This window comes from Choloepus didactylus, chromosome 6 (assembly GCF_015220235.1).
Source record: "Choloepus didactylus isolate mChoDid1 chromosome 6, mChoDid1.pri, whole genome shotgun sequence".
NCBI lineage: Eukaryota > Metazoa > Chordata > Mammalia > Pilosa > Megalonychidae > Choloepus > Choloepus didactylus.
In genome coordinates, this window is record NC_051312.1 from 89,836,554 (window position 1) to 89,853,130 (window position 16,577).

At 42.7% G+C, this 16,577-nt stretch overlaps 1 protein-coding gene across 2 annotated transcripts in view; it reads right to left on the bottom strand.

The window, feature by feature from the left end:
* Positions 1 to 5,773, bottom strand: part of MAP6 (microtubule associated protein 6) — a 105,282-nt gene extending 99,509 nt beyond the window's left edge. For both annotated transcript variants that reach the window (XM_037840695.1, XM_037840697.1), the window contains exon 1: positions 4,009 to 5,773. In XM_037840695.1, the coding sequence (XP_037696623.1) occupies positions 4,009 to 5,114 (1,106 nt within the window). In that variant the 5' untranslated portion in view covers positions 5,115 to 5,773. The remainder of the gene's footprint in view (positions 1 to 4,008) is intronic.
* Between the last annotated feature and the right edge of the window lie 10,804 nt (positions 5,774 to 16,577).

A 16,577-nucleotide genomic window follows, 5' to 3' on the forward strand; every position in this document is an offset into this window, starting at 1 on the left:
GGAGAGAGGCATGGAACATATTCCCCCTTGAAACCCCCAAAGGAACCAACCCTGTGACACAGTGAATTTCGGACTTCTAGCCTCCAAAACCATGAAATAATAACCTGCTGTTGTTTGAAGCCACCCAGTTTGTGGTAATTTGTTACGGCAGCCTTGGAAACTAAAACATGGACAAAAGTATTTTATAATCAAGCAGAAAATGATAAGAGTACAAATGTAAAAGGGGAATAGAAGAAAGTAAATCTGAATGGCAGAACCTAGGAAGGCGTCGCTGAAGACTGAGTTGCCAACAGGGGTCTTGAAGTATTGTTAGCACTTGCCTGAGAAGAAATTCAGGGAATGGAGGGGGCGGTTCTGCACAGAATAAGCACTGTCAGAAGAGCCTTCCTCTAACCTTTGTGAAAGGTCGTAGGGCAGACAGGCTCCTTTTCTTTGATTTCTTTGTCACTGCTTTCATTTTTCAAGTATTTTGCCCCTGCTTTATTAATTCTACCACCTGGTGCCTCAGCTGATTTTTTTCAGGAAAAGTTTATCATTAGCATGTCTATGGGGAGCACCTGCTACCCTATCTATCTCTTATTAACTGATGGCCAGGGCAATGGGGTTGCCTGGGAGGGGAATATTAATCCCCACCCCTCATTACTCATCCATTTTCTAATTGAGAAGGCCAGGTCTAAGCTGCAAATGGCTGCCCAGCGAAATCCATCCTTAACATTGAAAAATGGTAACAAAGACAGGCTTTTCAATTTTATATCATCTATGTAAATTTAATGTATTAAAAATTAATCAGTCTTATTATTATGAATAATTCCAAAGATGCCAAACCATAGTGTCAAAGGACATTTAACGTCGTCTACCGACTATATATTGTAGGAGAAAACAAATTAGCATGTATATGACCCTAGATACTGAATGTATATTTTACATTATGAACCAGTGTATTTGTCCTTTCTCTATTTAAGTGAACTGCTCACATTGATGTTATGTGACAGATGTTATTTGTAAAGCCCGTGAGATGAACAACTCACTGTGGTGTAAACATACCATGATTTTTGTAAAGCAGAATAAGAGACGGGTTTGTAAAACAAATTATTGAAATATTGGCTCCTCAGGTAATATAAGGATCATCTACAGAAGGCATGAATCATACTCAAATCAAGGAACTGTCCAGAATCGTAGTGAGGGAAAGGGTGTGACAATAGGGAAGAGAAATCAATGTAATAGATGAGTCTATAATTTCCAAGCATCTTTTCTTGTGTAGTACATTTAATTTATAGAACATCTGATTTCTTCATATCTACTTTCACCCAAAGTGCGTTTCTCTATTATCAGTTAATTTTTCTTCTGGAACAAAAAAAATGTTAAATTTCACACCAAATTTGTTACATACTTTGTCCATTAAAGAAACTGATGTCTCTTGGCAGCACTCATTCTGTTGATGTTTTAAAACCTCCTGATTATACAGCAAAATGGGATCTCTGGCCCCAAAGTCATATGCATAATTAAATTTTACAGAAGACCAAATAAAAAGACTTTTTTTTGAGGCACATCAGAGATTTTTCTTGCCAGGTTGATGGAATTCTAATGGCCACTGAAAATAAAATAATCATTCTCACCAGCTGTGGGAGCATAGTATTACCACCACCACCACCCTCCCACACACACACTATCCAATCACTTCCAGTATGTGTGTAATTCCTAGCTGTGAAGCTCTGGCATGCTTACTGCACTGTTAAAATGTTGTGTTAAAGTGTTGTTTGGGGGTGGGAGGTGGGGCAGGCTACACAGAACAAAGGTACAACCCCAAATATTTGGAATGGATTGCATCAGAAGGGTGTGGTTGTTCCCTGATTGTCTGGACAATCACCCATGGACAAAGGAAGCTCTGCCAACTTGGAAACATAAACTGAGTAGGAACACTAAAGGATGCTTGAAAATCTGTGGTCTTCCTTGATTGGCATTGACCATACGGAGGTGAGGAGAGGGTGGTAAGCTACAGCCTGCCACAGGGAGGTAGAATGGAAGCAGGAAGAGGAAGCAGCCAAGCCAGGGATCTGCAATGTTGGACCAGACTTAGGGTTCTCAGGGAATGAAGATCAGGGAATGAAGTAAGGCCCTATAAACAAGAAAGCTGTGTCAGAATCAGAAAACCACCTCTTGGCTTTGTTTTTTATGCCCCTTGCTTTTTTTTCTTTTTGATCCTGCCTTGATAACAATATAAAGACATTGTAAAAAAAACAAAACAAAACAAAACAAAACAAAAAAACAAAGAAACTCCACCGCCTCCTCATGACTATGAGCCAAGAATATATATCCTTGCTTGACCCAGAGCTTTAAAAGGAAGTGGTATACTCTTGGGGAACCAGTGTGGTTGTGATAGCAATAAACCAGGAGAGAGATGCCAAGTGGGAATTTCAGGAAGATGGATAGGGACCAATTGATTAGCTGCCTCTACTTACTAAGAAATGCTTTCCAGGGTTAATACCAGGGAGACTATAGGAAGATTTTATCTTAACAACAGAGGATGTGTGTGTATATGCTAGTCTTTCCTCAGCATATGAGGGAGTGTTTGTCATGTTCACTGCAAATAACATCAGTATGACATGAGGCTGCATATAGGATTTTGGCAAAGGACACTAGCTCTGCAGTGCTTCCCGCCGCACCCTCCTGCAAGAAGGAGGCAACTGGCCTTGACAATGATGGAGGACCTCATAAAACACATTTTGAACCTCTCTCTTGATTATACATCATGCTTATCTGCCTCCTCAGAGACCCCAAAGCCCAATGTTACAGATGTTCAGAGACAACTGTGATCTGTAATTGATTTGCGTTGAAACATAAGAGCAGAATTGAACACTAAATATTCAGAAATAGACATTGGATGGAGGAAGAGGGAGAAAGCAAGCTAGAAGGGCTGAGGTTGCAGCAGAGGAGAATTCTAGAAGACTGGAAAGAGAGAAAGAAGACATTTCATATTTGAAGGCATTCATTTACAAGGGAACTGAATATACTAAAGAAAGGGTTTTTGGTGGTAAGAGAATGAGAAAGACATCTGGAGAACATGAAAAGAAAGGAGATGCATCAATAGGGGAGAATGCTCAGAGGTATCTAAGAAGCAGAAAGTAGAATAAGAAGGCATTATATAGAACGTCAAACGGAACCAAAACATACTAAGCACCTACTACGTTCCAGGAACAAACTCTTCTCCTAAATCAATCTATTTAATCCCACAAAGTCCAGCACAGTGCCTGGCATATAGGAGGTGCTCAAAAATGTTGAATATTTAATGTCAAAACAATAAATAAGTAAGGAATCCTTGGAGATATCTATTACCAATTGCATCTTACAGATACAAACCCAAGGCCCAGAAAGGTTAAGCAACTTGTCCAAAGCATTACAGCTGGTAAGGCGCAGGACAAATCTGACCTCAAAGCCCTAGTGTTAGTAGGAGGAGGGTGATCTGTCAGGGCCCTGCAGGAAATCTAGTAAAGGGTGTGGTGCTTGGCTGTTGTCCAGTATCTGAGAGAGAGGAGGGAAGAATGAAGGGCCCAGTGAAGTGGGCTAGGAAGGAAGGGGAGAAGTTACTGGGAAAGAACTCTTCTTCTGGGAAGATGGGGACCCTGGGGGAAAGCACCAAGGGGGATGGGCAGCAGCTAAGTCAACAAGGCGCAGCAGCATCCAGGCTAATGCAGCAGGTGAGTGGGGTGGGGCTGGAAGGAAACGTAGTCTGTGAAGAAACTGGACAAGGTTGGGCAAGCAGGGATCTAAGGTGAGGTAGGGATGGGGGGAAAAGGTGGCTAAAGTGGTAAAGCGAACGCAGCTTGCACACAGAAAGGGCAGAAGAGAAGCCTGCAGTGGGAGGATACTTGGTGTGGGGATGGGGAGAGGTTGTGGTCTGAGAGCAGAGACTGAAAGTGAGGCTTGCAACGGGGAGAATGAGCCCTGGAAAGTCGTTAGGAGAGGGTAAGAATGACCAGCCACGTTGCGTGTGCGGCGCCCGCGTCTCACCTGTAGGAGCTGCTCACCGCACTCGCCACCTCTTCGCGGATTTGCCTGTTGAGGGCATCCGCCGCCGCCCGCCCGTTGCCACCTTCGGTGCCCGCGGCCTGGACCAAAGCCTGGGCCGCGGGCAGTGGCGTCTGCTCGAGCCCCTGTCCTTCCGCGCGACGCACCATCCAGGCGGCCCCGGCCTTCTTGCGTGCGTCGCGCTCGTCCGCACCGGACGCCTTTCCGGCCGCAGGGACACCCGCTCCGCCAGGGGCCGCCTCCTGCTCCGAGCTCTCAGTGGCGGCCAGCACTGTCCCACTCTCTTGGCTCTGCGGGCGGCTCTGGGGGGCCCCGAGGATGGGTGTTCCCTGCCCCTCGGCGCGACGCACCATCCAGGTGGGCCCGGCCTTCTTGCGCGTGTCGCGTTCGTCCGCCCCGGACTCCTTTCCGGCTGCAGGGACAGCTGCTGCCCTAGGGGTCCCCTCCTGCTCCGAGGCCTCAGCGGCGGCCTGCACCGGCCAGCTCTCTTGGCTCAGCGGGCGGCGCTTGGGAGCCCCGATAATGGGTGCCGGGGCCTGGGAGGACGGGGGGATCTGCGCGGGCTTGGGGATCCACGGGTGGTCCCCGCGGCGCGGCAGCGGCCAGGCGCGGAAGTCCTTCTGGTACTGGGTCTCGCGCTCGAAGGGCGCGTCGGATGGCTGGTACTCGCTGCGCGGCCGGCAGCTCGGCTCGGGCCGCTGCACCTTCCAGGCGCGATAGTCCTGCCGCATCACCGAGTCCGCAGGGCCCACGCCAGAGCCCGGGACCGGGCTGGGGCCGCTCCGGCCTGGGGCAGCCGAGGCCCGGCGTTCGCTGCTAGGCCCGGGAGCCGGCCCTGTTGCCCGGGCAACTGCATCCAACTCGCCCTGCGCCGGCTGCGTCTCTATGGCGCCCGCGTGCGCCGAGGGGGGCGCGTACGCCGGCTGGGCCGGCTGCTGTTGCGATTGTGGCGGCTGCGGCGGGGCGCCCGGGTGCTCGGTGGCCTCCGAATACTTGGTGAAAACAAGCGGCACGGCGATGTCCGCCTTGTCCAGCTGATTCCAGAAGCGGGCGATGCAGCAGGCCCTAGTGATGCACGGCCACGCCATGATGCTGGCTGCCAAGCTGGCTCTCCCTCCTTTTTTCTCTCGTTCTAAAGCAAGTCTCTAATCTTCCTTCAGCCCCTTAGCTCCCGACCATCCAGTCTGGTCTACACTGTTTTTTTCCCGTGGTCAGCCTGAGCTACCTTGCTTTCCTCCCTCGGAGGGGACCTAGAGAGAGAGCTCAACCCCCAAGGTCGAGCCGGCAAAGCTATCGCTGAGAGTCTGTAAAATCCCTCGATTACCTGCTGCAGGCACCTCCAGGAGCCCCCCGCAAAGGTCTCGGGAGCGCAGTCTGCCGCGGGAGCTGAAGGGCAGGAGACACCGCGTTCCCGAGAACCCGGCTAGGGCGTCTAGGACGCGCCCCTCCCTGCGGCTGCGGCGGAGCGCAGACCCCGGCAGAGCGAGGCGACGCGAGGCGAGGTGGCTGCGGGCCTAAGCCATGGCGCAGAGGAGGGCTCGGACGGTGTGGCCGTAACGCCTGCGGAACGGACTCTGTTCTCCTTCCCGCCGGCGTCCGGGAGCAGTCGGCCGCCTAGCAGGGCTCAGGCGCGGTCAACTCCAGTCGAGACCCAGCATTGCTGCCGCCGCTGCTGCCCTCAGTGATGCTGCAAGCTGCTGCCGCTGCCGCCGCCAGCTCTGCTGCAGGGAAGCGGCCCCACCCTTTTCTGCCGCTTAGCGGGGGAAAAAAAAAAATCCAGAAAAGATGCTGAGAGAATGCGCGCTGCAGAAAAAAAAAAAAAATCACCTTCTGTAGTAAGCGCTAGCTGCTGAGAGCGGATCCTCTATCTTTCCACTCCTCGCTCCGCCCCTAATAGCTCCTCCTTCCTCCGCTCCTAGGCAACAACAGGATCTGAGGCCTTAGTGGGTTCAAATCCCAGGCTGGTTTAGGTTTGCTGTTCTCGCGCTTCTCCTCCGGGAGCTTCAGGCTCCTTTTTTGTAAAATAGGGCCAATCGTTGGGGGGATTAAATGCACGAATATGGAGGAAACCGCTAGTGAAATGCCTGTCCCAAAATAGATTTTTTTTAAAAGGGAACTGCTATAATTGGCCAAAGTCATAGGCCTGCATTTGAACCCAGTTTGGCTGGTTCCTGATACAATTGCTTCACAGTTCTATGCACAGGTGCTGCTTGGAATGTGTGGTGTCCTGGATGCATCTTTTCTTGGGAAATCTTGGGGGAAGGAGCATCTTAGGCCATTCCAAGATCACTCCCATTCAGCCCAGGGACCACCATGGGGAAGAGGTGGGGAAAACAAGATTCTTGAAAGGAGCCCAAGCTGGAGGTTGGGGTGGGTGGGAAACAGGGGGAGAGTGCCCTGGGACACTTTGAGCCCTGACCTGCAGGGGTTCCCTGGCATTCCTGCCTCTTGGCTTTGCTCTCCCTCTGCCTGGGAGGCGGAATACAGTTTGGAGTCAAACAGACTTAGTGTCTCCTCTGGCTTTGGCACTTATTGTCTGTGTCACTTGGGCAAATTGGCTCATCCCCAGGTCCCAGTCTCCTCATCTGTAAAATGGAGGAAATAATAGCTACCTCAGAGTGGTTTGAGGAGGAAAGCAGAAGCTTTTGAGTCAAAGAAAATCCACAGGGATTCAAATGCTGGCTTTTGTACTCACTCCTTAGCTATAGCTAATGAGCCATGAGCAAATCACCACAACTTTCTGACCTTTAGTTTCCAATTCTCAACTTGCAAGATTGTTCTGAAAATTAAAATGAGGTAATTCATACAAAGTGCTTAGCACAATATTTGGCACATAGTAATGGTTCAACAAAGGATAGCTATTATTATTCCAAGGACCCACCCAGGGGACCCATAGTTGGAGTTTCCCAAGCAAGCCACATAGACACCTTTTCCAGGAAGCCCTCCTGCTTCTCTAAGTACCTCTTAGCCTCACCTTGACGTCCCTCCATTTAAGGCTCCTGCACTGTCCTCCACCTTTTACTCCCAGCTACATCCACTGGGCTTACCTCTGTTTCTCTCCATCAAAGGCAGAGTTTTCAGCATTAATTAAGCTGGGGGTGTTGGTGTTTCTGGGGGAGAAAGTCATTTATGTATTTAGATTGGAAATTAATTACAAAACATAGCTTTTTTGTTCAGACCTGGCATCAGACAGGATCAGAAGACAGCTTTCAGTCAATTAACTGCTGAACTTCCTCTGACTTTGGTCTTTGCATCTTGGTAATTTGATTTGAGTTCCATAAATAAAATAATGTCTGGCTCTGTTTTTCAGTTGTTAGGAGAGACATTTATATAAACTATATAATTTCTGATCTGACCCCCAGTCTTGCAGAACTCCCTGGGCTTTGGCTAATGTCTTTTCAATAATGATTTCCAAAGATAAAAAGAGACTAGAAATTGGAGGGGGGATGTCTATACTGAGAATCAGTGAGGCTACACTCTTTGTTCCAGTTTGCTAATGCTGCCATTATGCAAAATACCAGAAATGAATTGGCTTTTATAAAGAGGGGTTTATTTGGTTACAAAGTTACAGTCCTAAGGCTATAAAAGTGTCCAAACTAAGGCATCAACAGTAGGGTAGCTTCACTGAAGAACAGCTGATGGCATCCGGAAAACCTGTGTTAGCTGGAAGGCATGTGGCTGGCATCTGCTTTCTCTTGCTCCTGGGTTCCGGTTTCAAAATGCCTTTCTCCAGAATGTCTCTGGGTTTGTCTCTCTTCACTTCTCCAGAGCAAACACTGGGCTAGCATATCCAAACTTCTCTAAGCATCTCTAACCGTTAGCTCCCAAGCATCTGTCCAAAAGTCCTCAGCTGCAGCATGAGCTCCTTCTGTCTGTGCACTCTTATAGGACTCCAGTAATTTAATTAAGACCCACACTGAATGGGCAGGGTAGCACCTCCATGGAAATAATATAATCAAAGGTATTACCCACAGTTGGGTGAGTCACATCTCCATGGAAACAATCAAAAGTTTCCACCCAACAAATTTGGGTTAAAAGATCATGGCTCTTTTGGGGGGACATATTATATCCAAACCAGCACATTCTTCTTTCACTTAGCAAGTCTAGTCTCCTGATGCCCCTTCTGTGCCTTAGGTACTGCAGGACACAGATGGATTCTAGCTCTGGAGGAACCCTGAACTGGAGGGGTGGTGTAGGAGGACTGGGAGACAGTCACATAAACAAATAATTTCCAAACAGTATGGTCAGCAGGAAAGTTAACATTACATACTGAATGGATGACTAATTTCCTTAAGAAGTCATGAAAAGCTTCATGGAAGAGGTGACATTAAATGTGGACTTAAGAGATGAGTAGAAGTTCTCCTGGCAAGAGAGGGTAAAAGGGAGAGTCTTCTTCATCAGCATCACCTTTCACATTTGTTCATTTGGGATTTTTAAGCACATTGTACAGTCTCCTTGGACCATCCAGTGGCTCTATAAGAAAGACAAGTCTAATGGTCAGCTGTTGTGTGGCTTGCTCAGCATCCATTCTGGTGATAACAGCACCTCACTATTTTACTTTTGGGGACCACCACTTTCCTACTTTTAGTCCATGTGGGTTGGGGGGTTGTTGATCCCACCCCACCCACCAAGGGGTGACTGTTACTGACACCTGGTTTACCAGGACACTGCATCCCACTAGCCAAAGCAACTAGGTTAGGGATGGGCATGTGATCCACATTGGCTCAATTAGAAGAAATCTCAGACTTTTGCCAGAACCATCCATAAAGAGCCATTTTCTTTTTTACTGGCATTGCTAAACCCGGAGACCATAAGTTATCATTGTTAGTGACCATCTTTCCCATCAATGGGAGAGACCGGCCTGAGGATGAAACAAACACAGGGAAAAGCAAGAGGGCACAGAATCTGGATGGTGTCTGTGGAAGATGGCAATTTGTTTCCCAATATTCATTCTCCCCTTCCTTTTAGTAACAGAAGCCCCCCAGTTTTAGCTGGGCTCTTGGTCACTCAGCCAGAGACTACATTTCCCAATCTCCCTTGCAACAAGGAGTAACCATATGCACTTCCAGGTCAATTCCTTAAAAGAAGTTGCTTGTGTTCAACTTCATCTTTCTCTCTTCCCACAGGGAAGAATGTGGACGTGGTAGCGTTGAGCTATCATCTGGGTGGTTAAGATGTAGTAACAGAGTAACAGAACTAGAAAGAAGAAACCTATCTTGGATGACCCCAAGGGACAGAGCTCTCTATCAGCCTTGGGCCATCTACTTCTGGAATGTTGCAAGTGAAAGAAACATTTTTCTCTCTTGTTTGAGCCATTGCTGTGTGTGGGGGGGAGATCTCTGTTTCAGTACGTCGGTCATTTGAATATATGATTTGGGCCATGCCTGAATTAATTTGAGTAGTATAAGAATAGGGTGGAACTAAAATAATGGAAAAGAATATCATGTAAGATAGGAGGGAGTGATCCACATTAAAGTATTCTAAAGTCCTTATATTGTTTGTGAGGAGAGTATAGAGATATTGATTAGCTTTAGACTTTATTAACCTAAGCATGCACATAGAAAAGGAAATACAGAAAATTTCACTAAGGACAGAAAGGGACAGAAATAAGCAAAGAAAAAGCATACAAATAGCAATACAAAATAAGATGGTAGAAATATTTCCAATTATGTTAGGGATTGGGGTAAACAAAAATGATTACATTTGAAAGTCAGAGAATCTCAGTTTTGAAAAAAAGACAAAATAAAACAAAATGCAGCTATACATATTTTGCAAGAGGCATATTTAAAACATAATGATAGGGAGAACCTAAGATGGTGGCTAGGTGAGACAGGGCAAAAAAACACCTCCATGAAAAATACTAGATAAAAACCAGAAAGTAACCCAGAACACCACTGCCAGTGATACACCAGCTGGATAAGGTCTGCTAAATCCACAGGGAATGTGCATTTGGTGAAACCAGGAGCCTGCATTCTGAAATGAGTGAGTGAGTCGGCTAAAAGTCCCGTGGCCACGCTGAGGTGTGGGGAAACAGTGGGCTGGCATTTGGAGACGGACTAGTTCTTAAAAAAAAAAAAAGCTTGGGAGTGGCTGCAGTTATGAAGGGGAGAGCCGTGCAGTGAAGCACTACGGGAGCAGGCTGGGCTAACGCCTCGGTGTCTGGTGTGGAAGATACCCCTTCCCACACCCGCAATGGGGCAATGGGGAGTTAAGAAATGAGTGTAGGGTTTCTGTTTGGGGTGAAGGGAAACTTCTAGAAAGGGATGGTGGGAAGGTGTTAGCATTACAACATTCTAAATGTGATTAATCCCACTAATGGAATGCTAGGGAGGGGGTGGAATGGGAAGATTTAGGCTGTATATATGCTTCCACAATTGGAAAAAAAAAAAAAAAAGACGGTCTAAGTAGATGACAATTAAATGCCAAGGATGATCCTGGATGAGATCTGAGGATGGAGGAGAGGAGGCTCAAAGGGCCACAGATGGGACATAAGGAAAAAAAAAAAAAAAAGGAAATATAGAATGTAAGCTTTGTATCAATGTTGAATTTCTTGAACTTCTTAGCTGCATTTAATGGGATTGCATAAAAGAATGTTCTTGTTCATGGGAAATGTATATGTGAATCATATTGTTTTTTCAAGGATGTGTGCAGCTTGCTCTCATATGTTCAGAAGACAGAGCAATAGATGATGGATGACAGGGAGGGAGAGAGAGAGGGAGGGAGGGAGGGAAAGAAATGGTGCTGTGACAGGATGTTAAAGGTGGTGGATCGGGGTATCGGGGGAGGGGGGTCGGGGTATGCTGGAGTTCTATGTATGAGGTCTGTACTGTTTTTGCAACTGTTCCTGTACGTTTGAATGTATCTCAAAATAAAATTTCTTATAAAAAAAAAGTCATATATTCGAAACCAAAAAAAAAAAAAAACACAGTGATATATAAATATTGAAAATAGGTGATGGAAAAAGATGTAGTAGAGGTATACTAACCGAAAGAAAACTGGTGCCACTATATTAATGTCAGACAAAATTGGTCTTAAAACAAAAAGGATTATTAAAGATAAAGAGATTCATCATGTAAAAATAGAAGAAACAATTCACTAGAAACACATAACATGGTTTGCATCTAACAATATAACTTCGAAATATACAAAACAAAATTGGTAGAATTTTCAGAAGAAAAGCACAAACCCATGATCATCGTCATCATCATCATCATCAGAGATGGATTTTTTGCACATCTAAGTAACTGATAAACACATAAAATGTTGTTAGGGATGTGAACATTTGAACAACCAACAAATCTGATCTAATGAACCCTGCATCCAACAGTTAGATAATACACATTCTTTTCAAACCCACATGGAATATATAAAAATTGACCATATTTTAGGCCACAAAACAAATATAAACAAGTACCAACGACTCGTACAAATAGCATTTTTATGACAGTACAATAAAATTAGAAATCAATAACAAAATATAGCCACAAACCCCCATATGTTTAGAAATTAAACAAAAGAAAAAAACATACTTATAAATAAATTCATGGGTTTAAAAATAAATTTTAGTAGATATTAGAAAATATTTAGAACTGAAATAAAATGAAAAGACTACATATCATAGCATGTGGAATGCAGCTAAAATAGGATTTACAGAGAAATTTATAGTCAAATTACATTCTGGAGAAACAAAGAAAGGTTCAAAATATTCTAATGATTGGACTCTAATGATTAGAAGTTGGGAAAAATAGTACAGAGAAAACCCAAAAACAGTAGGAGAGAAAAAATAAATAAAAGAGCAAGAATTAACTAAATATAAAACAACCATATAATAGAGACTGTCAAAAAATCCAAAATCTTCTTTTTTGAAATAGATGAATTTCTGACAAGTTCATCCAGGAAAAAAAAAGGAAAGAAATCCCACATCAACAATTTTAGGATTATAAATAGAAGTGATTGTAGCTTTAGCAGAGATTTAAAATATCATTAGCAAATACAAGAATTATTTTTGGTTGATAAACTTGAAAGCCTTGTGTGGTAGCCACCTTCAAAGATGGCCCCAACGTCCTCACTTCCTGGTGTGCCCAATCTGTGTAGGCGTCTCCTGTGGTGATTAGACCCGACCGGTGTAACGAACAGGGTATCGTGAAAATGATGGCGTGTGACTTTCAAACCTAGTTGTAGAAGATGTCCTGGCTTCCATATTGCTCTCTCTTGGATCACTCGCTCTGGACAAAGCCAGCCACCACATTGGGAGGATACTCAAGTAGCCCCACAGAGAGAGCCACATGTTTAGGAACGAAGGTGCAGCCTCCTTTCATCAGCCATGTGAGTGAATCAGATTCAAAGTGGATTCTCTAGACCCAGGCAGATTTTCCGGTGACTGCAGCCCTGGCTGCCATCTGAATAGCAATCTCATGTGAGACCTTGAACCAGACCCACCTGGCTAAGCAATTCCTGAATTCTTGACCCACAGAAACCATGTGAGATTATAAATGTTTATTGTTGTTGGAAGCTGCTAAGTTTGGGGGTAAATTTTTATGCAGCAACAGGTAACTAATACACCTAGGGGAAATAGACAATATTCTGGGGGGAGAGAGGAAAAAAATCTTACTAAAACTGATTTAAGAAGGAATAGAAAATCCTAATAGTTCAATAAATTGAATGAGTAACTACAAACTACCCACAAAGGAAAACAAAACAAGAAAAAATAAAACACCTGGTTCATTTGACTGTACATGAGTCCCATAAAACTTTAAAGGAACAGACAATCTATTATGCAAATTATTCCATCAAACAGAAAAAAAGAGAAAACATCCTATCTCAATTTATTAAACTGATATAACAGTTGTATCCAAAGTAGATAAGGATCATATGAGGATGAAAAAATTATATGCCAATCATAGATATAAAAATCCTAAATGAAATGTCAGAGACTAGAATCCAGAAATGTGCATAAAAATAGCAGTACTATTATTGTAATTATAATTACTATAAGTAAAAATTAGTATAAATACCAAATAGTATGTATTCCAGGAATGAACAATAATTAGTAATAGAAAGTCTATAATTATGATCCTATATGCTAACAGATTAAAAAGAAACATCATAAGATCATCTCAAAGAGATGCATTTCAAAAAATATGATAAAAGTGAACATCCATTAATTAATAAAAAACAAAAAAAATCTTTTAGAAAACTAAAACCTCCCTATTATGTCAAAGGGTATCTACCAAAAACCTACCAGAAATATCTGTATTTGATGGGGTGAAATGCTAAAAGCCTTCCCTCTATTGCCAGGAACAAAACAAGGGAGAGTTGATCCCAGTCCTAAGGGCTGGGTAGTAGGGTTTGTTGGATTTTATTCTAAATTATGAAACTGGGTGAGGAATCGAGTCGAATACTTATAGTGTTTTTCTATAACTGGTAAGGTGCAGAAACAGGATACATAGGAAAACCATGAAATCTTGGAATCTTGGAATCATAGAAGAAAAGAATGGTAGAATCTAGAATCATATTTATTTGGAGTCCTAGGATCTCAGACTAATAGAATGGTAGCCTTAAAATTCTAGAATAAATGAATGTTAAAATTCCGAGAATCTGGGAATAACTGAATATTTTCCTTAACCATTTTTTGTTGTTTTATCATTGTTGTAGGAAAAAAAAAATTCTTGAGGCTGCCATATGACAGCAATTAAAATATTTAAAAACAATTATTAATCCCTCTTTGTTGTTCAGATGTGGCCCTCTCTCTCTAGCTAGGCCAACTTGGCAGGTGAAATCACTGCCCTATGTGGGAGCTCACACCCAGAGGAGTAAATCTCCCTGGCAATGCGGAATATGACTCCCAGGGAGGAATCTAGACCTGGCATCATGGGATGGAGAACATCTTCTTGACCAAAAGGGGGATGTGAAATGAAATGAAATTAAGGTTTCAGTGGCTGAGAGATTCCAAATGGAGTTGAGAGGTCACTCTGGTGGGCACTCTTATGCACAATATAGATGACTCTTTTTAGGTTTTAATGAATTGGGATATCTAGTAGTAAATACCTAAAACTATCAAACTACAACGCAGTAGCCTTAAATCTTGAAGATGATTGTACAACAATGTAGTTTACAAAGGGTGACAATGTGGTTGTGAAAGCCATGTGGATCACACCCCCCCCTTTCTCCAGTGTATGGATGGATTAGTAGAAAAATGGGGGCAAAAACTAAAGGAAAAATAGGGTGGGGGGGGGATGATTTGGGTGTTCTTTTTTTACTATTATTTTTTTCTTATTTCCACTTTTTCTGGTACAAGGAAAATGTTCAAAAAATAGATTGGGGTGAGGAATGAACAACTATATGATGGTAATGTGAGCTATTGATTGTATACTTTGGATGATTGTATGGTGTGTGAATAAATCTTAATAAAAAACAAAAACAAAAACAAAACAACTATTATGTCCCCTGCTTGTCTATTCATCAGCTACATCTTCCCAATTCTTCCATTTAGTATAACATCCAAATATTATACTAAAGCTAGACACTTCACGACTCTGTGACTCATCAAACTCATCCACATATTTTAGGAACTATTGATGGCTCTTGCCTGGAACCATTATTACTCTTATTTATAGTATCTTTTGACATAAAGAAGTTTAAAATTTTAATGTCATATTTATCTACCTGTTACTTTGTGTACTTTTTGCATACTTAAGAAATCTTCCCTACTCTGATATCATCAACATATTCTCCTATGTTATCTTTTAAAGCATTTTGCCTTTAGATTTTTAATGTATGTGAGGTAACATGGGAGACTACCCTTCTTGCCAACAGCATCCCAAGTTATTTCAACTCAGCTCGGCAGTCCACTTACCTTCCTGGAGTCCCTGGGAGCCATGGGTGGTCAATGATATGGTTCCAACCAATGACAGGGAAGCAGAAGACTGCTAGGGATTTCTGAGGAAGTGTTGGCTTTCCTGAAAAAGGTGTTTTCCCTTCCACCTTCCTTCTTTCCTTCTACTTCTTCTTTTCTGAAAAATGGACATGAGGATGGAGGTGAATCTCTTTTGTCACCATGAGGTGTCGAGCCTGAAGACAGAAGCTGCAAGTTAAGGATTGTGGAGGGACAGACAGAAAGAACCTGGAACATTGGTGATATTCTGGCACCACTGCACCAGCCTAACTTTGGACTTCTTTTTTGTTTATTTTTAATGTGTGTACTTCTTTTTCTTTTGTTCATTTTTGGAATTATTTTTATGTGAAAAAATAAATCCATTTTTAGTTAGGCCACTTTATGTGGCTTGTAGATAAATGCAAACCTGAACTTTTAGAGGTAAGGATCTAATTTTTCACATATAAATAGCCCGTACTTCAAGCACGGTTATTTGAATAGTCTGTCCTTTTCCCACTGATTGATAATGCTTTCTCTAATATAGATAAAGTTTCCATATACAGATCTCTTTCCAAACTCTGTATTCTGTTTTACTGGTCTATTTATTTATGCCTGTGCCGATACTAATCTGTAAAATTATTGTAGGTCTTAATGTTTGGTAGAGTAAATCTCTCCTCCTCCTCCTCTTCTTCTTCTTCTAAGTTGTCATTCATTTGTTTACCAATATTTTTTGAGCACCTACTAGGTGCAAGGCACTGTTCCAAACTCTGAGTTACAGAATTGAACAAAAGAGACAAACATCCCTGCCTCCATGCTGCTTGCTTGCATTGCATTGGAAGTCTTGCCCTTAATCCTTCCATATTAATTTTAGTATAAATTTGTGAAATTCTTTTGACAATTTTTATGAAAACAAAAAGTTCTATGAAACTTTTCATGGAATTGCATTGAATTATTGGATATTTAAGAAGACTTTCAATTTTATAATTTAGAGCCTAGCTATTCATAAACATGATAACACTGTTTATTCAGGTCTTTTGTGTTCTTCTGTAATGTGTTTTGTTGTAGTTGGAGATGGCATATTTTTAAACTTTATTTTGAAATAATTATGAACTCACATAAAAATAATTCCATGCTTGTTCCATGGTAAGTGTATGTTTTAACTTTCTGAGAAACTGTCAAACTTATTTCCAGAGTGACTCTACCATTTTACATTTTCCACTAGCAATGAATGAGTGATACAGTTTTTCTACATCCTTGACAGCATTTGGTACTGTCATTTTTTAAAATTGGGGTAACATAAGTATAACACAAAATTTCCCACTTCAATAATTTTTAACTGTACAATTCAGTGCTGTTAATTACGCTCACAATGTTGTGCTACCATCACCACCATCCATTACCAAACCTTTTCATCATGGCAAACAGAAATCTGTACACCTTAAGCAGTAAGTCCCCTTTCCCCCTCCCCTCAGCTGCTGGTAACCTCTAATCTACTCTCCGTCTCTAGGAATTTGCTCACTCTAGATGTTTCCTATAAGTGTAATCAGACATTATTTGTCTTTTTGTGTTTGGCTTATTTCACTCAAAATAATGATTTCAATGTTGATGTTGTAGCATGTATAAGAACTTCATTCCTTTTTTTTAAAATTAAATTTTATTTTTTTCTTTAAACATTTTA